Source organism: Dasypus novemcinctus, chromosome 29, assembly GCF_030445035.2.
Source record: "Dasypus novemcinctus isolate mDasNov1 chromosome 29, mDasNov1.1.hap2, whole genome shotgun sequence".
Classification (NCBI taxonomy): domain Eukaryota; kingdom Metazoa; phylum Chordata; class Mammalia; order Cingulata; family Dasypodidae; genus Dasypus; species Dasypus novemcinctus.
This window is the reverse complement of record NC_080701.1, coordinates 32,826,729-32,853,166: the sequence shown is the minus strand read 5'-3', so window position 1 is coordinate 32,853,166 and position 26,438 is coordinate 32,826,729. Positions and strand designations below refer to the sequence as shown.

Sequence of the window (26,438 nt, the reverse complement as noted above, 5' to 3'; positions counted from 1 at the left end):
ACTGTGTGGAATATCTTTTTCCAGCCCTTCACTTTCAGTCGATTTGTATCTCTGGATCTAAGGTAGTTTACTATAGACAGCATATAGATGGTTTATGATTTTTTATTCATCCTGTTAGCCTGTATCTTTTGACTAGGGAATTTAATCCATTCACATTCAATGATATTACTGTAAATGCATTATTTACTTCCACCATTTTATTCTTTGGCTTTCATATGTCATACCTTATTTTCATTATTTTACCCTTTTGATTATTCTTTCTGCAAGTTTTCCCTTCTACACACACCTCCAAGTCTCTCTCTCCTGTCTTTTCCTTTCAGGCTCTAGGGCTCCCTTTACTGTTTCCTACAGAGGTGGATGAACTCTCTTAGTTTCTGTTTATTTGTCAATATTTTAAACTCACCTTCATACAGAAAGGACAATTTTGCTGGATAAAGAATTCTCAGCTTGCAATTTTTCTTTTCACTGTCCTAATGATAACATACCACTGTCTTCTCACCTCCATGGTTTCTGATGAGAAATCCACATTAAGTCTTACTGGTGTTCCTTGTGTGTTAGAGTTTTCTTCTCCCTTGCTGCTTTCAGAATTTTCTCTTTATAACATGCGACATTATGAGTAGTATGTATCTTGGAGTAGGTCTATTCAGATTTATTCTTTTTTTTTTTTTAAGATTTATTTTATTTAGTCACATTCCCCTCCTCCGCTGCCTGCACTAGCTGTCCATTTGCTGCATGTTCCTGTGTCTGCTTGTCTTCTCATCTTCTCTTTTAGGAGGCAAAGGAACCAATCGCGGGACCTCCAATGTGGGAGAGGGGCATTCAATCGCTTGAGCCACCTTAGCTCCCTGGTTTGTTGTCTCTCTGTCTTTCCTGTGTCTCTTTCTTGTTGCATCTTCTTACTGCGTCAGCTTGTGGCACAGGCCAGCTAGCCTTCCCCAGGAGGCCCTGGGAAGTGAACCCAGGACCCCCCATAGGTAAATGGGAGCCCAATCACTTAAACCACATCTGTTTCCCTCAGATTTATTCTGACTGGCGTATGCTGCACTTCTTGGACATGTAAATTCATTTATTTCATAAGAGTTGGGAAATTTTTAGCCACTATTTCCTCAAATACTCTTTCTACTCCTTTTTCGTTCTCTTCTCCTTCTGGAACTCCCATGGCACATATGTTTTTGCACTTCATGTTATCCAACTCTCTGAATCCCTGCTCAATATTTTACATGATTTTCTCTCTCTGTTCTTCTTTTGCTTCAGTTTCAGCTATTCTGTCTTATGCATCACTTATTCTTTCCTTCTATGGTTTTGATCTGCTGTTGCATGCCTCCAATGCATTTTTTAGTTTGTTTGTCTGTTTTAGGTACCAGGGGTCAGGGATTGAACCCAGAACCTTGTATGTGGGAAGCTGGCCCTCAACTGAGTTGTTTCTGTTGTTGTTGTTCTGCTTGTTGTTTTTGTTTTTACAGGAGGTACCAGGAACCAAACCTGGGACCTTCCATGTGGCAGGCAGGCACTCAACAGCTTGAGCCACATCCACTCCCCTCTAATGCATATTTGTCTTTTTTTTAATCCCCCTCTCCTCATTGTTTGTGGTCACGGTCTGATCCCTGTGTCCATTTGCTGTTCACTCTGTCTGTTCATCTTCTCTCTAGGAAGCACCAGGAACTGAACCCAGGACTTCCCATGTCAAAGAGAGATGCTCAGTCACCCACCTCAGCTCCCTGGTTTGTTATGTCTTTCACTGTCCTTCCTCTTTGTATTTCTTTTGTTTTTGCATCAGCTCGCCGCACCTGCCCACTGCACCAGCTTTCATTCTCTAGGAGGCACCAGGAACCAAACCCGGGACCTCCCATGTGGTAGGCAGGAGTCCAATAGCTTGAGCCACATCCACATCCCTCTAATGCATGTTTAATCTCACCTACTGTGTCTTTCATTCCAATAAACTCTGATTTCTTTCTATTCAGGTTTTCAAATTCTTTGTGCCTGCCAGTGTCTTCTTGGTGTCCTGGAACTCTTTAGCCATACTGTCTTTCAATTCATTGATTTGATTTACGAGATTTTTATGTATCTTGATTAGTTATCTTAAATCCTTCGTCTCACCTGGGGCTTTGATATGATCCTTTGTTTAAATCATATCTTCCTTTTTCTAAGCATGGCTTGCAATTTTTGCTGATGTCTAGACATCTGATTATGATGGTGAGTTTACTGTGATGCTCACTTTCTCTCTCATGATTAAGGATTTTGGGGAGGAAGGCTGTGTGTTACTGCTGTTCTTTGATTCTTGGTTCAATATTTTCAAACTCTATAATTATCTGTTTAGTTGCTCAAATCCAAGCCATGGACCCAGTAATGGGTTGCAGACCAGCCTCCAAGGGCCTTGGGAAGGGAGGTGTAAAGGCCCAAAAAAAAAACTCATTTTCCTCGCATGCCAGCAGATAGCAATCTTTGGAAGACCTCTCTGCTCAAACACTGCTGAGAACTGTATTCGCTGTAACCCTGACCTGGACAAGGCGACAAGAGGATTCTGCCTCAGAGCTATTTGGAACCCTGCAAATCAAACTTTCTCAGAAGCTGTTCTCTTTTCTTTGCTGGCAGCCCCCCCTGTTTTCCCAGGTAGGAATTAATTCCACTGCCCTCTGTGTCCTCAACAACCATTCCTAGTCCGTATGGGTCAGATTTCTTTAGTCCCCTGCTGGTTCCCATGGGCAAACAGTGGTGCAGCCCCACCCAGCCTGGAAGGGCTGGTGGGACTCAAAAGACCAACTCTGATGGCCAAAAGCTCAGTCAGCCTTAGGCTGCTTCCCTCCCCCCTCTGTTCTTTCCTAGGAAAGTGGACCACTGAGGAGCCAGTCTGTAGGCTGAGGCCAGAGGGCTCAATGCTATCTATTCCAAGAGTGGGGGAATAGGTGCCAGCAGATGCAGCTGCAGCTTTTACTTACAGAGTTTTCCCGTCAAGTGTCTTTCTTTTTCTTTGCCCTTCTCTCTCCTGGATCATGTCCAGAGTTCCCCTGGTGTCCTACACCCTAGAACATTTTTCCAGCTAGCTTCTGCCTGTCCTCTAGCTATTTTTCTTGGAGAGGAGTCCTGCATCTCTCCAATCCTCCATTTTCCTGAAAGTCCTCATGGAGTACATTTTAATTAGACTTTTTTCTTAGGTTTAAAACAAAACACATTTCAGGATCTCCCAGGAAAATAGGGAGTGGAGAGGGAGGGAAGATGGTAGACAGAAAGAGAATGGGTAACTATATGAATTATCATAGCAACTTAATTTTCTTTTTATGGTCAGGCAAAGGGGTTAACTAACAACTTATCAACCTCTTCTGGTTAAAGAACCACTTTAGTAGAAATTCAGGATGGGAATTCAGTTCGTACTTTCTCTTTTCAAGAGGGTACTAAACCATTCCTCCTTCTTAATTTCCATACTTTTGGGAATGCTGGTCCTCTCTTTATCAATTTAAAAATCACTTACAGTCAAGATGGAAAGGTCTCTGGTTACTTCCTTAACCCAGTTTAGTTCCTGAGATGTGATAAATGAAGTATTTCTTAAGTTAATTCTTTCCATTGGCAGAACACGTCCTTCAATCTAAACAGAAAGTAAAGTATCACATGAGCAATCTACAAACAACATTTAGAAAAAACTGAAATATATACAGGTAAAACGTAATAGGTACTGCTCTTTCATTATTGGAGCTTCCAACATGGCATCCCAAGGAACGAACTAGAATAAATTGTCTCTTTAAAGCCAGTGAATGCATGCAAAACACTATAATTTCAAGGTCGACAGGAAAATACTCTGAAAAATATTTTAAGGGAAAAACTAGAAGGAAAAAATAAAAGTAAAATTTCTTAATAATGCTGAACATAGCCAACTACTATAGTTTACATAAGAAAAAAAGCTGAAAAGAGAAAGGAAAAATATAAAGAATAAATCAAAGAATAATAAATCATTTTCACCTGAATGTCCACTAAAAAGATAACCAAGTTGATGATATATTGATATGATTATCTTGTAATCATTAAAAATCATTTTAATTACATGTAATATCATCCTGTTTTTACAAAAATAAATAGCAATGCAGGCACAATAAAAATTGTATGAACTCATATTTAGTTGACTGAAGACAGTTTGCCAGTACCTCAAGAAGTTGAATATAGAACTGCTGTATGAATCAGCAATACTGTTAAAAATACATTCAGAAGAACTGAAAGCAAGGATGTGAACTGAGATTTGCACAGTGATATTCATAGCAACATTATTCACAATTGCTAAAATACAGAACCAACCCAAGTGTCCATCAACTGATGTAGAGATAAACAAAATGTGATACATAAATACAATGGAATACTATTCAGTTGTAAGAAGAAATGATATTGGGATGCATATGACAATGGGATGAACTGAGAAGATATTATGCTTAATGAAATAAGCCAAACACAAAAAGACAAATATTCTGTGGCCTAATATGAACTAAATATGACGAGTAAACTTACCGAGGTGAACTCTAGAGCAAAGGTTACAAGGAAGCAGAATGTGGATTGGAAACAGAGCTGATGCTTTATGTATGTAGCATTATTAATAAGGTTAATTGTAAACAGGAAGAAATGAACAGTCAAGAGTAATACACTATCGTGAGTATAATGCTGCTGATTTATAAAAGTGATTGTGGCTAAAAGGGGTACTCTGTGGACATAAATGGCAATTGAAAGGAAACTAGAGAATAATCTAGTGACTGTAAAACAGTGATTTCGATGGTGGATTAAGATTGTGGTTAACAGTATAAATAAAAGACTGTTCTTCTTTTACAAAGTACTAAGAATATGGTGATATATGGGGAAATTACAATTAATGTAATTTATGGATGATGGTTAACAGTAATAATGTAATATTTTGCAGCATGGCAAGAAGATATTATTTCAACACTAAGGGACAACAATGGGGGTATAAAGGGGTACAGGATTTTTCCTTTTGGAGTAATGAAAATGCTCTGAAATTGATTGAGGTGATGATAGCACAACCCTGGGATGAAAATGAGAGCCACTGAGTATACACTTTGAATGGACTATACAAAGCATGAGTCTGTATAATACAGGGTATCCAGTGTGGATGATGGACTGTGGTTAACATGACGACTAGGAGAACATTTACTCCTGAACAATAACAACTATACAATACTAATATAGAATGTTAATATTTGGGTGGGTTGGGGGAAAAATACACCAAATATAAGATATGGGCTATAATTAGTAGTAATATTTTGACAACGCTCTTTCACAGTTTCTAACAAATGTTTCACAACAACCTAAGTTGTTCATAGTAGGGAGATGTATGGGAGCTTGTATGATTATATACATGTTTGTTTTGTAAATTCCCCAAATTTTCCTATACACTTGTTTATGTATTGTTTATGAATGATATGCTTCAATAAAATTTTATTTTTAAAAAACTGAATGAACTCAAATTTAGTAGTGATTATATTTAGAGAAGGCCTAATTATGGAGAATTTTACTTTTGATTTCTACTGTTTGCTTTTTAAAAAAATATAGCACTTATTTTTATATCTTTAATCAAAAAAAGTAGTAATTTTCTTAATACTGTAAGGGCTACTATAAAGAATAACAATACTCATATTATCAAGGGTGTAAGACATCAGACTATCTCATCTTCTAAAATCATTGCTGAACCTTTCTAGAGGGCAATTTGCCAACATATAATAAAGGCATTAAAAACATATATACCATTGATCCAATAATTTCACTTCTATAAATCTGCCCAACAAAACAAACAGTATCTTGTACAAAAATGTACATACAAGAGTATTCACTGAACCATTTATAATAGGAAAATATAACTTTTTAATTTAATATAAATGTGTAAGAATAGGAAACTTAAATAAAACATCATGCAACCATTAAAAATATTTTAAAAAATAGTGACATGGTAAAATATTCAAAACATATTGAAGGAAAAAAGGAAACCCCATGAATATACGCTCCATATGTATGTGTGGGTATGCATGTGCACATGCTATGGGCAATGAAAAAAGCCTAGAAGGATAAATATTGAAATATTAACAGTGTTATTTTAATATAGCAAGATTTCAGGTGGACTTTTTTCTTTGACCTGTATTTTCTACATGTTCAAATCATATTTGAAAAAATGAGAACATGTTCATGATAATTTTTTTTTCCTATGTGGTTGCGTCATGGTCTTTTTTGTCAGGTCTGGTAAGCCGTTTTTCTTTTTTTTACACAAGGTCCCAGGGATCAAACCCGGGTCCCTCCAAATGGTAAACAAAAACTCAACTGCTTAAGCCACAGCCGCTTCTCTGTTCATAATTTAAGTGGAAAAGAAGATACAGGCAGCGGACTTGACCCAATGGTTAGGGAGTCCGTCTACCAGATGGGAGGTCCGCAGTTCAAACCCTGGGCCTCCCTGACCCGTGTGGAGCTGGCCCATGTGCAGTGCTGATGCACACAAGGAGTGCCCTGCCATGCAGGGTGTCTCCCGTGTAGGGGAGCCCCACGCACAATGAGTGCACCCCGTAAGGAGAGCCGCCCAGCGCAAAATAAAGTACAGGTTGCCCAGGAATGGTGCCACACACACAGAGAATTGACGCAAGATGACACAACAAAAAAGAAACACAGATTCCTGTGCCGCTGATAACAACAGAAGCGGACAAAGAAGACGCAGCAATGGACACAAAGAACAGACAACCGGGGTTGGGGGCAAAAGAGAGAGAAATAAATAAATAAATCTTTAAAAAAAAATACAAAAACCATATAGATATCATAGTCACAAGTTTGTTAGAAAAAGATTAATTCTCACAGAAAAAAAATTTACTTTTTTATTATTTATTTATTGTAGGTTTCTCAAAAAAATATGCAGAAAGTACAGAGTTCCCATGCATTCCCAGCCTTTCTCAAAGTTACTATTTCTTTTTTGATTTTTTAAAAACTTATTTCAGTATTTGTAGGTTTACAGAAAAATCATGCAGAAAATGGAGTTCCCACATAATCCACACACACAGTTTTCCCTATTATTAACATTTTACATTAGTATATTTTCTACATTTGATGAAACAATATCATTATAATTATATTAAGTACAGTCCATAGTTTAAATTAGGGTTCACTCAATATTGTATATTTCTATGGGGTTTTTTTCCCATTATTCTTTTAACCTCTTTCAAGTATACAACTTAGTGGTGCTAAATACAGTCCAAACATTGTGCTACCATCATCACCATCCATCACTACAAACAGAAACTCTGTGCCATTGAAGGATTAACTCCCCATTCCCTACTCATACCCCTGGTAACAAGTATTCTAATTTGACTATGAATTTGCATATTCTAATTACTTTATATCTGTGAGATCATACAATAGTTGTCCTTTTATATCTGGCTTATTTTCACTCAGCATATTTCAACTCAACTATCTACATTGTAGTGTGTTATCGGAACTTCATTACTTTTTACAACTGGAACAATATTTCACTGTATTTATAAACCACATTTTGTTCATCCATTCATCTTTTGATAGACACCTGGGTTGCTTTCACCTTTTGGCAACTGTGAATAATGCCACGATGAACATCAGTGTGCAAATATCTGTTCAAGTCCCTGCTTTCAATTCTTTTGGGTAGATACTTAGCATTGCCAGGTCATGTGGTAATTCTATACTATACTTTCTGAGGAGTTGTCAAACTGTTTTCTGAAGCATGTGCACCATTTTATACTCCCATTAACAATGTATGAATGTTCCTATTTCTTCACATCCTCGCCAGAATTTATTTTCTTTCTTTTTAATAGTAGCCATTCTAGTGTGTATGAATAAGTTATCTTACCATGGTTTAGATTTGCATTTCCATAATGGCTAATGATGTTGAGCATATTCTCACATGTTCTTTGGAGGAAATGTCTATTCAAATCCTTTGCCTTTGTTTTAGTTGGGTTGCTTGTCATTTTGTTGTTGGGATGTAGGATTTCTTTATATATTCTGGATTTTAAACCCCTATCAGATATATGGTTTCCAAATATTTTTTCCCATTTACTTTCTTGATCTGTCCTTTGACACATAAATATTTTTAATTGTGATGAAGTCCCATTTATCTATTTTTTCTTTTGCTGCTCATACTTTTGGTGTTAAGTCTAAGAAATCATTTACTAAAAAAAGGTCTAAACATGCTTCCCTATGTTTCCTTCTAGAAATTTTATAGATCTTTGACACATTTTGAGGTAATTTTTGTATATATTCTTTCATTCTTTTGCATGTGGGTATCACCCAGTTTTCCTAGCACCATTTGTTGAAGAGACTATATTTACCTATTGAGTATACTTGACACACTTGTCAAATATCAGTTGGCTGGGGAGCAGGAGTAGCTCAGTGGTTGAGCACCTGGGTTTGCATGTATGAGGTCCTTGGTTTGATCCCTGGTACCTCCTTAAAAAAAAAAATCAATGGCCATACTCAACTTTGGGTATGTAATTAACCACCACTGAACCATATATACAAAAAGGGACAAAGAAGGGAGTATTTTGGTTGTATATAAGCTACCACACACACACAACTGTGCAAAACAATGCAAACAGTGCACTGTAGTAGCATAATTCTAACAGTACAGCTTTATGAATTGTAATAAAGGTACCACACTAAGGAAAAATGTTAATAATAGGGAAAACTGTATGTGACCAAGAGGGGTATATGGGAATCCTGTACTTCCTGCACAATGTTTCTGTAAACCTACGACTGCTCTAATGAAAAAAAAAATCAATTGGTCATAGACGTGAGGATTCATAGAAAAAATATTTCAGGGAAGGAAATACACCAAAATTATTATCTTTTATATGTGTTTACAATAAACCACCAAGACACTCTATTTAGGCGATTTAATTATTGATGCTCTTATTTCCTTTTTTATATTTCTAAAGTTTCCAAATTTTCCTTATTGACTGTATATAAACTTTCATAATCAGAAAATAGATAAACATTACTTTTAACAAAGAGTCAATTCAGAGTGCAAGAGAATTAGGAAAAGGTTAAAATAAATTTTGTGTATCCTCCAAAGAAAGGCAAAAATGAGTAACAGCTAATATCTAATGGGAACTTGCTACTTGCTAGATATTGTGCAAAATACATTTTCCTAAACACCCCCCATCAAGAAAGCTCACTTGTTTGCTCATTGTTTTTCACTCGTTGTTTGTGCTTGCTGTTTGCGCTTGTTGTCTGTTTGTTGTTGTTGTTTTTGCTCCTTGCCTGCTCATCGTCTGTTTTTTTCTTTGAGAGGCACCAGGAACCAAACCCAGGACCTCCCATGTGGGAGGTGGGTGCTCAACTGCTTAAGCTACATCTGCCCTGGTATTCTAGTTTAACTATTTTTATCTCAACCATTTTCCTCATTTTACAGACACGGAAACTGAGGCTCAGATATACTAAACCAACTGCTCAAAGCAAGCAAGATGGGAAGGAGTAGAGCTAGGATTCAAAGCCAAATAAGCTGATAACAGCAAAGCCCAAGACCTTCACTACCACCCGACACTGCCACTTCATTACGAATCATGCCGGTACAAAATCAAACACAGCTGGCTCAGGCGAACATTAGATTAAAAGGGTCTTACGAAAATTAGGTCTCAGAATCACTTACGGCTATGGAAAGAATGACAGCAGTATATTTAAGAAGCACAAGTTAATTAATAGGAAAGAAAAAATATTTTGAAAAAAAAGAAAAAAGTAAGAGAGACATGTGGAACAATAAGAATAATTTGGGGGAAACGGACTTTGGCCCAGTGGTTAGGGCGTCCGTCTACCATATGGGAGGTCCGTGGTTCAAACCCCGGGCCTCCTCGACCCGTGTGGAGCTGGCCATGCGCAGTGCTGATGCGCGCAAGGAGTGCCGTGCCATGCAAGGGTGTCCCCCGCGTAGGGGAGCCCCACGCGCAAGGAGTGCGCCCGTGAGGAAAGCCGCCCAGCGTGAAAAGAAAGAGCAGCCAGCCCAGGAATGGCGCCGCCCACACTTCCCGTGCCGCTGACGACAACAGAAGCGGACAAAGAAACAAAAGCAGACAAAGAAACAAGACGCAACAAATAGACACCAAGAACAGACAACCAGGGGAGGGGGGGAAATTAAATAAATAAAAATAAATCTTAAAAAAAAAAAAAAAAAGAATAATTTGGGTCAGAAACTGAAAATGAGGTAAATTTTCAGTCAATACTCCTTTTGCTATCTATTTGACTGGAAATTAACAGGCTAGATTCCTGGGAGGGACTGAGGAAAATCTGCAAAAGACATTAGCAAATTAAGTCAAGGAAATTCAAATACCGTAAGAGCAAAATAAGAGTATCAGTTTAAAGCAAGGGAAGTGGATGTGGCTAAAGCAACTGGGCTTCAGACTACCACATGGGAGGTCTCAGGATCAGTTCCTGGTGCCTCCTGGAGAAGGCAAGCTGGTGTGGTAGGCAGGTGCAGCGAGCTGATGCAACAAGATGATGCAACAAAAGAGACACAAAGATGAAAGACATGAGAGACACAACAAACCATGGAGCTGAGGTAACTCAGGTGATTGAACACCTCTCTTCCACATGGGAGGTCCCAGGTTTGGTTCCCGATCCTTCTTAGAAACAAGCAGACACAAAGAACACACAGCAAATGGACAGAGAGCAGACGGCAAATGCAAACGAGACAGGAGGGATAAATAAATATATCTTTAAAAAATAATAATAAAGCAAGAATTCCAAAATAAAGAGAAGATAGGAAGTTATTACCTCATCTCACAAAATTCTAAAATCCTTGGTTAATTTTGTTTCCTACCCCCATCACAGTTTACCTTATGTACATCTTTTTGTAGACAAAGACCCCAACGTGTCATTTCATTTCTGGCTGTCTCATTCTTTGAAATTCTCTGTAGCAAGTTTTCCAAAGCATTATGGTGCTGTTTGGGGCTCAGGTTGATCTGCTGGGTCAAATCCTAATAGAATTAAAATGGAAGTAAGTTATAGGTATTATTTTCTCCTATATGAGGTTAAATAAGCCCCAAGGTGTCTAAAATGTTTCCATAAAGCATCTCTTGCCTATTGAAATCAACAGAAAATTTCAAATATCTCCAAGGACTTTAAGTATCTCCCATAAATATAAATGAGGTTCAAAGGTCAAAATTTAATAAAAATAAGACTTTTTAAAATTTTTGGCTGTTTTTCCCTCACAACATCTGAATGTCATCTCTTTTGCAAAACATGTTCTCCATTTTATATTCCTAAATGATTCTATTAGATTCTATCAGGAAGAAATGGGGCTTGATTACATCTATTTACTATTTGGGAAAAACAGGAGAAAAAAAAATGCCATGCACCAGGCATCCAGGCAAAGACAACAGCGTGGAAGATCACATCCAATCTTGTTTTATCTCTATACTATACTGGCAATTTACTGTCATCCTATGACACTTTTTGTCCAGAAACTACTATAATGTTTGGCCCATAATAGGTGCTCGCTAAATATTTACTGTCAAATGGTATGAATCACGTAAGTGAACTCCTTATTCTCTCAGGCTAATCAGTTGTGCAGCTGCTGTTCCCTGTGAGGCAGTCATTAGGGTAAGTGTATGGCACCATACAGATAATCCTGTGATCATAAAGTCATTAGGCAAGTGGGAGTTGTAAGGAAGGAACCTTGACCTTTAGGTATGTATACTAAAAGCAGAAATATCAAAAGGTAAACACAAAAGAAATCTCTTACAGGAATTTTTGAACTTCACTTCAGGCTCTTTATTATATTAATAAAAATAATAAATTGCATCTGAGACTAGCATGGGAGCAAGGACAGAAAAGGACTAGGCAAAGTGAGGCAGCAGAGAGTAGCTCCAGTGTGGAAACCTCAGGAGATGAAGACAGAGTGTGGTGGTTAAGCACTCAATCTGGACCAACACTGCCTGGGTGGAAGCTGCTGTACACATCTCTGCTTCTCAATTATTTCCCATGGGAACTGAGCCCAACACTCAGAGCCCCACTGGATAAAACTTCCTTTGCCTCATCCTCTGACTTGTGGACCTTTTGCTACGTTATCTCCTCTACACCATCAAATAAAATGAAGGCTTATGGAAATGTTAGAATAATTTACTGCTCTCAAAGAATCTCATTTATGGTCATCTAGCCAGTTTACAGTCACCTAATCAGGGAGAGTAAAAAGTCACTTGTTTCTTTTCACACCTTACAGTCAGTCCCTCTACTGTTAGAACAACCTTTAAAAGGAAGCTGTGCTAAGTTTTTTCACACTGAGTGTGCAAAGGAGCATGGATCACGTTTTACAGAGAGGACAACTAGAGCTGGCAGAATGGACCTGCTCAGGTAACAATGAAAGTCAATGTCAGTGCCAGAACTTTGCCCAGTTTTAGCTCAAACTGATATTCAAAAGCCCTTCTGCTCAAACCAGGCAGTTCCTGCAGAAAATGGCAAGAACACCAACCTTCATGGCTCTGAAGTCCTTCTTCATTTTCTCTGGGATTCCAGTCATGAAAGAAAGCTCAGGCAGCAACAGGATTTCACCTTTTAGCAGCTTTAAAGAAAGAACAGAGAGAAGAAATAGAATAGAAGAGGATACTGTTCTGATCTGTACAAGACATGTTGTGACCCAGTGCTGGCTCTGTAGTGATGTAACTTGCACACTAAGGAATATAAAACCCTGGATAAGATGGCCGCTTAGTCATAACACATATAACCTGTTATATTACATAAAGGGGAAAATATTGAAACTGTCAAAAAAACAGAAAAATCAGAAAAACACAAAAATTTCCATCCTTTTTGGGCCTCAAGACAATGCTAAAACAATACATTCTGTCAAGCTGTATGTCTCAATCTCTTCTTAATCCTGTTGATTTTCAGTCTCTACATTTAATAAAGAGGATTCAGGGGTCAAGGCACTTTCCTCTGAAACCTATTCCTCTTAAAATAAGCATCTAGCAGGGGTTCTTAGCCACGGTTCCATGAGCTTGAATTGAAATAAAAGAAAAAAAAGTTATTTTTGTGGCGACATGTTGGTGTGGGTATGATATTAAGCAATACACAGTACAGTATGGACTTGGTAAGGGGTCCGTGGTTTTCACCTGACTGGCAAAGGGATCAGTAGAAAAAAAAGGTTAAGTACCCCTGCAAAGGATTTAAGGCTTTAATCTTCATTAGTAGGAAATTCTTCTTTTCCTTTTATCCTAAATCACTCATAGATATTTAGCTTCTCCTTGTGGGGACTTCAAAAGTATATCCTACAAGTATGAAGTAGCAGCTCTGGCTGGATAAGTCAAATGAAAAGCCCTGCACAGCTTTCCCAAGCACACCGTAATCAATGACCCTACAGAGCCCCGAATATGCTAAATATGGCTTACAGGACTAAGAACTTACCCTCGAAGTATAAAACTGACAGCCCCACTCACCATCCCTTGGTTATTCTGTCTCTCACTGGGCCTGTGGATCAACAGTGGCTGGTTCTCTTCCTTAATTGTGATCCCGTAATTTTTGCTAGAGCAGGGTAAAGGTAGAAAATTTTTCAAAAGAAGTAGTATGACTACTTTTATAGCAACAAAGTCTGAGTCTCTTAACCAAGACTGGAGTATATGATTTGCATAATACCCTTGTCAGGGATCCATCAGAAACTGATCATAATGTATTTATAACTGGAAAAAAGTAAGTTCAAGTACATTGCAAATTAAATAGAGGAGAAACAAGGCTAAGAGCCTAGGAAAGAGTGTGTTAAACACTACATTAGGCAAAAGGGTTATGATAACGAGAATGAAATGATAGCCAAAAAAAGTTAATGACCTCAATTTAATCTCTCCAAGCAGACTTCAAATCAAACAAGCAAAAGAGATACAACTCAAAGCCCTGAGTCTAATTTACGACATAACTTCCAAAAGTACTAAAAGAAATAAAACTTTTCTAAAATAGCAATTTAGCTCAAATACCATAAACTAACTCATACAAGCTTAGGCACATTACCAATTCAGTTATTCTGAAAGTGTCCAGTTGTATGCTACTATGGAACGCAATATTCTGCTAGGGAGTGGTAGCATACATCCTAACCTCACCCTCAGGCTCAAATCAGTCTCTTCTACCTGTAGTATTCCAAAAATGTGATATCCTTTCCATCGGACATTGTGAAGCTATCCTTTGGAGTCTTATTCCAATCCACATCATCAATGCGATAGGTGCGGTTGTTGTACCGGGTTATAACAATATTGCCCACCAGAAGCTTAGTGCATTCATCCTGGAAGTTTTCTTTGTTCTGTTGATATACGGCATGCCTTTGGAAGAAGAAACAAAAGACTTCTCTATCACATTTTATATATACAGAGCAATAAGAAAGGGAGATAGGACTCAAAACAGGTAATATACAGGTATAATCATAGTTACAGCACCAGAAGCCATCAGTTCTCTTTTAGAAGATAGGAATCTTTACTCCTTTCTTTTTAATGTTACAAAAAATTTTTTTAAAAATACTGAATTTTGGGAAGCGGACTTGGCCCAGTGGTTAGGGCATCCGTCTACCACATGGTAGGTCTACGGTTCAAACCCCGGGCCTCCTTGACCCGAGTGGAGCTGGCCCATGCACAGTGCTAATGCGCGCAAGGAGTGCCCTGCCACGTACGGGTGTCCCCCACGTAGGGGAGCCCCATGTGCAAGGAGTGTGCCCCACAGGTAGAGCCGCCCAGCACGACAGAAAGTGCAGCCTGTCTAAGAACGGCGCCGCCCACATGGAGAGCTGACACAACAAGATGACACAACAAAAAGAAACACAGATTCCTGTGCCGCTGACAACAATAGAAGCAGATAAAGACGACGATGCAGCAAATAGACACAGAGAACAGACAACTGGGGAGGTGGGGTGGGGAGAAAGGGGAGAGAAATAAAAAAATCTTTAAAAATAAATAAATAAAAATAGTGAATTTTTATTGTAAACCTAAAACTTCTCTAAAAATAAGGTTTATCATTACCAAAAAGGAGTATAGCAAAACTTTTCATATAGCACAGTATCCATTGAAAATTCACCCACAGCCATGTGAATTCCTTAAATCACTTAAACTGTATTTGTTATTCTTAGGTATAAAGAATGCATCTTTAGTAACAATTACTCTAAAATTTTTAAGTTTACCTTTATTAAAAAATAGTGAAGAGATTAAAAATCAGATTAATGCAATTCAGTGTATTCCTTAAAATAAGATTCTTTTTACCAGAAAAAAATAATTATTTAGTATCATCATTATTAGGGTATAGCCTACAGAGGCAGAGTTCAGTAAAAACATTCCTTAAACTTTATTTACCCTTCATAAGGAAAGAAATTTTAAGTACTTATCTGAGACAGGCACTAGTTAAGATGCTGAAGATGCACAGAATACAAGATCTTTAATAGACAAATGTACTCTTGCAGTAAGCTCTATAATGGTGCTGTGAACAAGGAAGCATAGAAGACTTGCAAAAAGAAAGTGTAAATATACCCAGAGGAATCAATGTAAGTTTATAGAGGAGGTGATGCTTGCGTTGATATTTAAAGGAGATATCAGTCAGAAAGAAATGGCTAGGGCAGAAGAATGGGCAATACTCAAGGAAGAAGAACTGGTATTTAGGGGACAATTAGGTATCTAGTACTGGAGAAGGAGAGGCGATTAAAGAGAGGCAGAAAATAGTAATCGATAAGGCTGAAGACAGGAAGGGACCAGATATGAACTTCCTTCTAAATCAAGGATGAGAGCTTGGACCCTTTTTTTCTGTGGGCGAGTGTTAGCCAATGTATACCCTTCAGAACACTAGTCCCTTGAGAGGCCATGAAGGGGGTGAAAAAAGTTCCATGATCAAGTAAGTCTAAGCCATTCTAAATATTATAACCCCTTCTTAGAAATTCACAACATACATTATTACATCAGGCTCTGAAAAGTACTGAAGAATTCTAATTGGCTCTACCTCCAATTTATTTAACCATCCTTCTTAAAAAAAAAAAATTATTTCTCCCCCCTCCCTCCATGTCTGCGCTCTCTGCCCATTTGCTGTGTGTTCTTCTATGTCTGCCTGTATTCTCATTAGGCAGCTCCAGGAACTGATCCTGGGACCTTCAAGAGTAGGAGAGAGGTGATCATTCTCTTGAGCCACCTCAGCTAAGTCTTTTTTGCTAAGTCTCTTATTGCCTCTCCTCTGTGTCTCTTGTGTGTGTGTGTGTGTGTGTGTCATCTTGCTGCACCAGTTCTCCACGTTGGTCAGCACTCCTGCGCAGGGCAGCACCCCATGTGGGCCAGAACTCTGCATGGGCCAGCTCCCCACACAGACCAGCTCGCCTTCACCAGGAGGCCCTGGATATTGAACCCTGGAACTACTATATGGTAGATGGGAGCCCAATTGCTTGGACCACATCCACTTCCCTTAACCACCCCTTAAAAACTAGGAAACTGACATTGTTATAATATTCTTAACTGAACGACAAACTTTATTCAGTTCCTACCAGTTTTTACATACATTGATTTGTATGGGTGTGTTCTATCCAATTTTATCTTATTTATAGACTTGTGTAACTACCATCACAATCAAGATACAGAATTGTTCCATGTCACCACAAAAAAGCTACTTCATGTAATCACTTTACATTCACACTCCAACCCTCTTTGCTCTATCCGTTGACCCAAATCGCTTCCCTAATTGCTTTATTTTCTTGCCACTTTTTGCTACTGGAAAAATTATTCAAACAATTCATAAAAAGGAAATAATTAAGGAAAGTTGGTTTTATTGTAAATGATATAGATTTTATGAATTCTTGCTTCTTAAAAAGGTTTAATCATCATTACATATGGTTTTATGTTTAAATCATTATGTAAAAAATTCATGCAATGCTATGGACAAATAGGAAGTTTTAAGCAAAATCTTCAACTATTTTACAAGTGATTACATAATGTTATTTCACTAAGTGGAGGGTACTTTAATTTACTGGTCTATTACCTTAATGTGGGAAGTCGACACTCAGCCACTGAGCCACATTGGCTTCTCTGAGTTGTTTTTTTCATTTATTTTGCTTTTTGTTTGTTTTTTCGGGGGCACCAGGAACCAAACCCGGGATGTCCTATGTGGAAAGCAGGTACTCAACTGCTTGAGCTACATTTGCTGTTCCCTAGAAATCATTAATTTCATAGTTTTGTCATTTTGAGAATACAATGTAAATGGAACAATAAAGTACACAACTTTTTTTTTTAAGATTTATTTATTCCCCCCCCCCAGGTTGTCTCCTCTCTGTGTCCATTCACTGTGTGTTCTTCTGTGTCCACTTCTATTCTTGTCAGTGGCTTGGGAATCCGTGTCTCTTTTTGTCGCATCATCTTGCGGTATCAGCTGTGTTGCAGCGCCACTCCTGGGCAGGCTGGACTTTCTTTTGCACTGGGAGGCTCTCCTTATGGGGCACACATCTTGCGCGTGGGGCTCCCCTACGTGGGGGACACCCGTGCATGGCACGGCACCCCTTGCGCACATCAGCACTGCTCATGGGCCAGCTCCACACAGGTTGAGGAGGCCGTGTGTTTGAACTGTGGACCTCCCATGTGGTAGGCAGACGCTCTATCCAGTAAGCCAAGTCCACTTGCATATGCAACTTTTTAAGACTGACATTTTTCACTTAGCATAATGCCCTTGCGTCCATCCAGGTTACTGTGAGCATCAACAGCCAATTCTTTTTTATTAACATTATTCCGCTGTACAAAAGAATCAAAGGTCAAGCATTCACCTGTTGGAGGACATTTTATTTCCAGTATTGTATTATTACAAATCAACCTACTATGAAGATTTGTGTACCAGTTTTTGTGTGAATTTCTCTAGGAAAAAATATTTAAGAGTGTGATTTCTGAATCAAATGGTAAGTACATTTTTAGTTTTATAAGCAACTGCCAAAATTTTTCCCAGAAACACTGTACCATTTTACTTTCTTGCCCACAGTATATGAGGGATCCAAGTTCCTCTGCATCCTCACCATCATTTGATATTTTCTCTATTTTTTAACTTTTTCCAAAAGGTGTGGAGAGATATCTCATTGTAGTTTTAATCTGCCTTCCCTAATGTATAGCGATGTTGAACATTTTCCATGTACTCATTTAGCATTCATAACATCTCTCTGGTGAAATATCTGTTCCTATCTTTTGCCTGTTTTCTAACTGTATGTTGTTTTTCTAATCTTTACATTTTTTGCTTACAGGCTGTACATGTTCATTGTAAAAAAAAACACATATAATTATACAACACAAAAATTAAGTATTGTTTATAATATATTCCTGATAAAGAACCACTTTCCTTTTGCTTTCTTACATTTGTATATACTAATAATTCCTGCCCCCTCTCCAAAATAGGGATCAGACACATAAACTGTTTTGCAACTTCATTTTCAACTTAATACAATATATTTTGGCTATTCTCCCATATCAAAATAATTATGTAAGGTTCTTAAACAATTGCTTTTGGAAAATAAATTTTTAATTACAAACATTTGAATTTTACTAGCTTTGTAATAACAGTCAAAAAGAATTATTTAAAATTTTAGGTAAAATAATGACATTGTCGTTATATTTAAAGTAGACATTTTAAAGACATACATTGAAATATTTATGAAAGAAATGAAATGCCATCTAGGATTTACTTCAAAATAATTCAGTTTAAAAAAATAATAATAATTCAGTTTAGTAGGGGGAAATGAGTAGCAGGATACTTGACACAAGGCTCATGAGTTGATAACTACTGAATCTATAAAACATGAACACTGGGGCTTATTATAATACTCTATGATTTCCAATGTTTTAATTTTTATGACTTTTTAAAAATCATAACTTCTAGTAATAATTAAAATATAAATACAAACACTTTGGTAAGACATGGAAAAACAAAGAAAGCTTACATGTGGTTTTCTTTAATTCTAGAAAAGGAAAGTACACATACATGAAATAGAAAGGATTATACATTTCTAATTCCTACTTTTAATGATATTCAAAAGATCACTGATCTATGAAAGCATAACAATTTGAGAGCAGCAGAAACTACATTAAGGAAAAATAATGACTGTGAAATATTATAAAACCTAACGAAGGCAGCAAATCTCAGCCCAGAAAACCACTTATGAATTAAAGACAGGTTTATGAAATTTTTCTAATATTTCAATGAAACAAATAAAGAAATGAATATTAAGAAATAAAGGAGAGCCAGATCCATAAAGTAGTCTAAGAGATAAAAGACATACATAATTTACAAAGGAGAAGAAACAGAAAATAACTGGGCAGAAGACAGACTTAGGTCCAAAGAAAAAGCTCAAAAAATATTACACAAAATTAATACGGGACTTGAGACAAAGTTCTGCAAAAAAGTATGCATTTAAAGAATAAATAAAGAGAAGGAGATGTGGCTCAAGCAATTGAGCTCCCAACTACCACATGGGAGGTCCATGTTCAGTTCCCAGTACCTCCTAAAGACAACAGCAAGCTCGCACGACACATAGGCAAGGCAAGCTGACACAACAAGAGACACAAGAAGAAAAGCATAATGAGAGCTACGACGAAGCAGGAAGCAGAGGCTCCCAGTGCCTCCCTAAAGAAGACAAGCAAGAGAGTGAGCTGACACAATGGGCAGGCGTAGCAAGCTGACACAAAAAGATGACACAAGAAAATCATAATAAGAGACACAACAAAGCAGGGAATGAAGGTGGCTCAAACGATTAGGGGCCTCCCTCCCACACCAGAGGTCCTGGGTTCAGTTCCCAGTACCTCCTAAAGAAGCAAAGAAGATGAACAGACACAGCAAGTGCAAACAAGAGGGTGGGGAGAAGTAAATCAATCAATAAATAAAAATAATGGTTTGAGAGAGTTTCTTTGGGGTGATGAAAATGTTCTGGAATTAGTGATCATATTCAGTTTTTGTTTTTTGTTTTTAAATAAACATTGGTTTGTGTTTATACTAAAAATCACTGAACTGTATAATTTAAAATGGTGGATTTCATGCTGTATTAATTCTATTTTCATAAAACAATAATATATACTTACATCCACCAGGAAGACTATTATTAAAAAATAATAATCCAGAAAATAGCAAGTGTTAGATATACAGAGAAACAGGAATCCTTGTACAGTGTTGGTTAGAAAGTAAAATGGTGCAACCACAATGGAAAAGTTTGGAAGTTCCTCAGAAAGTACAATGTAGAATTATATGACCCGGCAATTCCACTTCTAGGTATATACTCAGAAGAACTGGTAACAGGAATTGGCGGAGGAAGATGACATTCGAGTAGGTCAGGCAGGGCACAGGTCTCTTACAAAACAAGGAAGAGAGGGAATAAGTTGTTTGAGGGACCTGCTTTGGGATCTGCAGACCAGGAGAGTGCCACATGCATTGTCCAGGAGGGTTGCAGGACAGAAAGATGAAGAAACCAAAAGGAAAAGAGTGAGCTACTAGCCCCCATGGCTGGGAATGCGGCCCAGCCCCTCCTCTCGAGGTGAACAGCCTCAGCAAAACCTGTGGCTGAGCAGCCGAGAGAGAGAAGAAAGAACAGATTCTTCCCTGGGAAGAGGGAGGGTGCAGCGGAGGCCTCAGTGTGGTTTCTCTTCAGCGAGTTTAAACAGCATAACTTGGCTCTGAATCATTGGCTGAGAAGTTCCAGTCAGTGGAAATCGAAAGATCCACTTCCGTGGAAAGGTTTGCCAAAGAGTGCCATCTGCTGGCCAGTTGAGGAAATGAAGGAAGACAAAGTTTGTCCATCTCACCTCTTCCAATTGGAGGGTGGGCCATCCCTGGCCCTGTTTTGACAACTTAAACAGGGAAATCTTAAAGTTTTTAGGAAAAATTAAACCAAAAATAAAAGAAGAGCTGTGAGACAAAACCACTAGGTGAGAGAGAAATTGACCAACAGAGTAAAATCAACAACATAATCAAATGTCTAGATACTAGCAAAATAAGTAACTAGCCATAATAAAAACCAATAAGATATGGCCCAGCCAAAGGAGGAAACCAAGAATCCAGACAAGACACAGCACTTAAGGTAACTAATCATCATGTTCACACAAATCTCCTAAATCAATTCAAGGAGTTAAAGGAAAATATGACTAAAGAGATAAAGGATATTAAGAAGACCCTGTGTGAGCATAAGGAACAATCTGAAAGCATGCAAAGAAAAGTAACAGCTTACAGAAATGAAGGACACAATGGCTGAGATTAAAAATACATTAGAGGTTCCACCAGGGTGTGAAGTTGTATGGGAAAGCTACACATCTGTATGATTGTTCTGCAAGTTCACAATATCTGCAACAAAAATACATTTTAAAAAAATAGTATGGGTTGGGGGAAAAATAAACCAAATGTAAGATAAGGAATACAGTTGGTATCAATATTTTGACAATGCTCTAGCACAGTTTGTAACAAATGTTTCACACCAATGCAAAGAGTTGGTGGAGGGGTGATGTATGAGATCCCTATGTGATGTTATGTATGTTTATTTTGTAGGTTTGCAATCTTTACTATACACTTATTGTTTATGTGTGTTCATGTATGAATGACACACTTCAAAAAAAAAAGAGAGAGAGAAAAATACATTAGCGGGAAGTGGCTGAGGCTCAATTAGATCTACCATATAGGAGGCCCTCGGTTTGTGCCCCGGGGCCTCCTTGTGAAGACAGGCTTGCCCACACACTGCAGAGCGCCGCCCAGCCCACGGGCGCTGCAAAGCACAGTCTGGGCCACAGGCACCACAGAGAGCTGACTCAGCAAAAGGTGACGCAACAAAAAGAAGGGAGACAGGAAAGAACACAGAAGAGCCAGCATTGAATGAACACAGAAAGCAGACAGCAAGCAAGCTGCAAAGAGGGAGGGGGAAATAAATACACAAAAGAATGTACAGCAAAATGGACAAAGAACAGAGAGCCCACAAAAAGTCGCAAGTGGGGGGATAAAAAAATACATTAGAGACATATAATAGTAGATTTGAACTGGCTGAGGAGAGAGAGAAGGAGTAAACTGGAGGACAGAGCATTTGAACTTGAAAAATCAGGAGAAGAGAAAGAGAAAAGGATGGAAGAGGGACTCAGGGAATTGAATGACAATGTAAAATGCACAAACATATACATTATAGGTGTTCCAGAAGAAGAGAATGGAAAAGGGCAGAAAGAATATTTGAGGAAATAATGACTGAAAATTTCCCGACTCTTATGAAAGACATAAATATCAATATTCAAGAAGGACAAGGCACTGCTAACAGAATAAATTCAAGGAAACCGACACCATGACACCTACTATTCAGAAAGTCAAATGTGGAAGATTTGGAAAGCAGCAAGAAAAAAGCAATGTATCACTTACAAGGGAACCTCAATAAGACTAAGTACCAATCCCTCATCAGAAACCATGGAAGTGAGAGGCAGTGGTATGGTATATTTAAGGTACTCAAAGATAAAGGCTGATGGCCAAGAATTTTTTATTGGATGAAACTGTCCTTCAAAAATGAGGGTGAGTTTAAAGTATTCACAGACAAAAAAAAAAAAGCCAAAAAGTATGTTACCAAAGGCCAGAATTACAAGAGATACTAAAGGCAGTGCTATAGTCTGAAAGGAAAAGACAAGAGCAAGAGATTTGAAGAATGTAGAAATAAAAGATTATAAGTAAGAGTAACTGAAAGGGTTAAAAGACAGACAATAGTAAGATATGACAACAGAAATCCAAGGGATAAAATGGACAAAGCAATGATTTTACAGTATTAACACCGAATATTAATTGTTGAACTCTCCAATCAAAAGACATTAAAAAAATGAGCCATTCACATGCTGTCTACAAGAGACCCATCTTAGATGTAAAGGCACAATCAGAATGAAAGTGAAAGGTATTATTTGCATATATTTTATGCAAATTATAATCAAAAAAGACCTGCAGTAATGGTACTAATATTGGACAAAATGGGTTTCAAATGAAGAACTGTTACAAAAGATGGAGAGTTATTATATATTAATAAAAGGGACAATCCAGCAAGAAGAAATAACAATAGTAAGTATTTATGCACCTAACCTAGGTGCCCTAAAATACAGGAGGCACACACTGGCAAAAGTGAAGAAAGAAATAGATGTCTCTACAATAATAGTTGGAGACTTCATATATACCACTCTCAGCATTGACTATAACATCTGGACAGAGGATAACTTAATAGACTATAGTTAACAATACTACTATAATATTTCTGGAGCAAAGGCAAAGAAGGTACTTTACCAATGCTAAAGGTCAGAAAAAGAATATAGGATTTAGCTTCATAAGATATAAATATAATCAATAATTTTTTTTCATGACCTTCAATAACGAGGAGACCTTGGCCATGTCATTTAATCAATCTGTGCTCATTTATTCACCTTTCAGAACGCTATAGAAACAACTGAGTTTGTTTTCAGGATTAAATAAGGAAAATGTGCCTGCACAGGATTTTTTAAGTAATGCTTCCATAACTTGTTGAGCTACCTTTTGTCTGTTATTTTATTTTTTAAGTTGAAATAGAGTTTTTTCTAAAAACAAAAAAAGACTTGATAACAAGGATAGAACAGATATTTTTACAACAGTGTTCACAACAGCATTACTCATAACAGCCAAAAGACTGTCCACCAACAGATAAATGGAAAACCAAAATACGGTATATACATACAATAGAGTATTTCTTAGTCAAAAAAGGAACAAAGTTGTCATACATGCTATAACACGGATGAACTCTGAGGACATCATGTTGAGTGAAATAAGCCAGACACAAAAGTAAAAACACTTAGAATAGGCATAGTCATAGAGATAAAAAGTAAATTACATTTTCTCAGAGGTGGGAATGGGGAGTTATTGCTTAATAGAGACACAGTTTCTGTTCAGGGTGATAAAAATGTTTTGGAAATACATAATGATGATGATTGCACAACACTGTGAATGTTATTAATGCTACTGAATTTTACACGTAAAGTGGTTAAAACATCACATTTTATGGTATATATATTACAACAATGAAAAAACTCAAGCATAAAACTGGATGAAATTATCAAAAATAACCATCTCAGACACTAGAAATCATCAAGATGCAGACAACAAATTGAGACTCATTTACTTTTTTAAAAAACTGCTAAAGCTTCTAGTAAGAATGGCAGAGCTTCTTGCTTGGAGTGGTCACATCTTCTCCATTCAACCCCTGAGTCACTGAGAATGGTAGTTTAATCTGCCAGAGTAGGCAAATTCAGTCTAGGGTGGGGCTGAAAATATATGGCAAGTCAAACATAAAGGGCAATGGGGAAAACTAAAGTTTCACCAGCCCAAGGATGCAGTCCATCCTGGGGCAAGCAGCAAACCAGCCAGAAATTTAAAGGGTTGATCCTGGAAATCACAAAGTTACAGAAGAGCTAAGTCCACACATCCCTGGCTGACTGGGAAACTTCATATGCTCAAGAAAAAGCCAAGAGAGCCTAGCTAAAAGTGAATACCAAGAAAGACATAAGAACTACCAGTAATTCTGAATGCATTCTTCAACCCACACATAGATTCATAAGGAAAAGATGAAAGCCTATGAGCTCAAGGTGTTTGAGCACAACCTCCACTCAGATCATTGTCTGAACCACTAAGTTACACAGACACACGAGTGACCCATAGGAAACCAGGTTAAAAAATGAAGATAGGAACAGAAAAGCCGTTACACAACACAGGAGAAACAAAGTCTAAAGGATAAGTATGAATAAGCTAATTTTAAAAATCATCATCAGAAAAATAACACAGCATCAGAGTTGCTACAATGTATTACCTGAAATGTGTAGATTTCAATTACAAATTACCAGAAATAAAATAAACAAGAAAGTATGACCAATAATCATGAAAAAAAGCAGTCAATAAAACTGACTTCAAGAGGGTTCAGATGTTGGACACCAAAAAACTTTAAAGCAGGTTATTATAAATATATCCAAAGAACTAAATACTGCACTTCTGGTCATCCAAGATGGTGGCATAAGACATTTCAGAACATTTGAACAACAAAAACTACAAAGCCATCTTCCTGAAAACTCTGGAAAACAAAGAACTGCAGTAACTAGACAAGTGCTGAACTGAGAAAATTCAGCTTTAAAAGCAGTAGGAGAAGCTTGTGGCACCCTTCCTTGCCCTCCCTCCTCACACCTTTCCCAACACAATCTGGGGCCAACCTGTGCTTCTATTGCTGGTCCCTGGCCCTGTTCCGCTGGAGCACAGTAACCCCTCCATGCATAACCCCTACATGCACTGGATGTCAGTGGCAGCCTGAAAGATTTAACCAGGAAATCTGTCTTGCACTTGCCCTCCCAGTACCTGCCACTTTCCTGTAACTCAAGCAGTGTAAGAAACAAGTCAAACTAGCGCAGGATAAAGGATTGCCTGATTAAGTCAAATAACAGAGCACCAAGGAAGGGGAGAAAGTCTATTTTATAGGACTTGAGGGGGCATTTGAATTCCTGTAAACAGGGGAATTCCTAAGGCCACAGGCAAGCACAATCCAAAGACAAGGCATAGGATCAGAAAAGATGGAGACTGTCTAAGCACTTCACACTTGCCTTGGACTGATCTTCCTGATAGGAAGGTTAAACATGGAAGGAAAGCACCAGCCGAGGCAAAGTCTATTTGAAAAGGTTGTGAAAAGTGGTTTTTTTTGCATTCACTTGTTTTTGTTAATTCCTAGCACTCAAGAAAATCTGTTATAACACCAGCTGTATACATACTTAAGGAACAGACAGCCCAGAGACGAAATCCCAAAGACTAAATCCCAGAGTTAGGATTTTAAAATATTAAAATGTACAGCGTATGGTGTATCAAGCCCTCAGCGTTGTTGCAAATATCTATAAATCTTGTCCTTCAAGGAGTGAAGCCTGGTGGTTGCTGTGGACCTGCAGGGAGGAGGAGGGAGGAACAGAACAGATGGAAGAGATGGTATTTAGAGGGCAATGGAAGTGTTCTGCATGACCTTAAATGATGGATACAGGACATGTTAAATTTCATCAAAAACTTTATAAAAGTGTATGGTCTAAAGTGTAAACCATAATGTGAACTACTATGTTGGCAGCTATGTATCAATATTTGTACACTAGTGTGGCAAATATACCATCCACATGTAAAAAGATTATTGATACAAGAGGGAAAAGGGAGAGGACACTGGGTGTATGGGAGTCCCCTATATTCTCTATTTGTCTTTACTGTGACCTAAAACTTCTCTGAAGACAAAATGAAAAAAAAAAAATAAGACACTGGGGAAGAAATGGAAGAAAATCCCACTGTACATACAGGTTGACAGATATTAGTGATGAAAGAAAAAATGTCAAATTTTTAAAAATATTTTTCATTATTTTTTTAGTATCCCAATTGTTTTTACTTTGTTTCAGTTCTTCTAAATTATTATGTATTTTACTTTTTTTTTACTTTTTATTTTTTTTAAGATTCATTTA

General features: G+C 37.7%; 1 protein-coding gene across 1 annotated transcript in view; it reads right to left on the bottom strand.

Moving 5' to 3' along the window:
* Positions 1-26,438, bottom strand: part of PIWIL2 (piwi like RNA-mediated gene silencing 2) — a 140,694-nt gene that overhangs the window by 71,878 nt on the left and 42,378 nt on the right. Inside the window, exons 11-15 of the mRNA XM_004460246.5 lie at positions 14,094-14,282; positions 13,416-13,500; positions 12,455-12,544; positions 10,821-10,961; positions 3,467-3,580 (exon numbers count right to left, since the gene is read on the bottom strand). Coding sequence (XP_004460303.2) covers positions 3,467-3,580; positions 10,821-10,961; positions 12,455-12,544; positions 13,416-13,500; positions 14,094-14,282 — 619 coding nt within the window. The remainder of the gene's footprint in view (positions 1-3,466; positions 3,581-10,820; positions 10,962-12,454; positions 12,545-13,415; positions 13,501-14,093; positions 14,283-26,438) is intronic.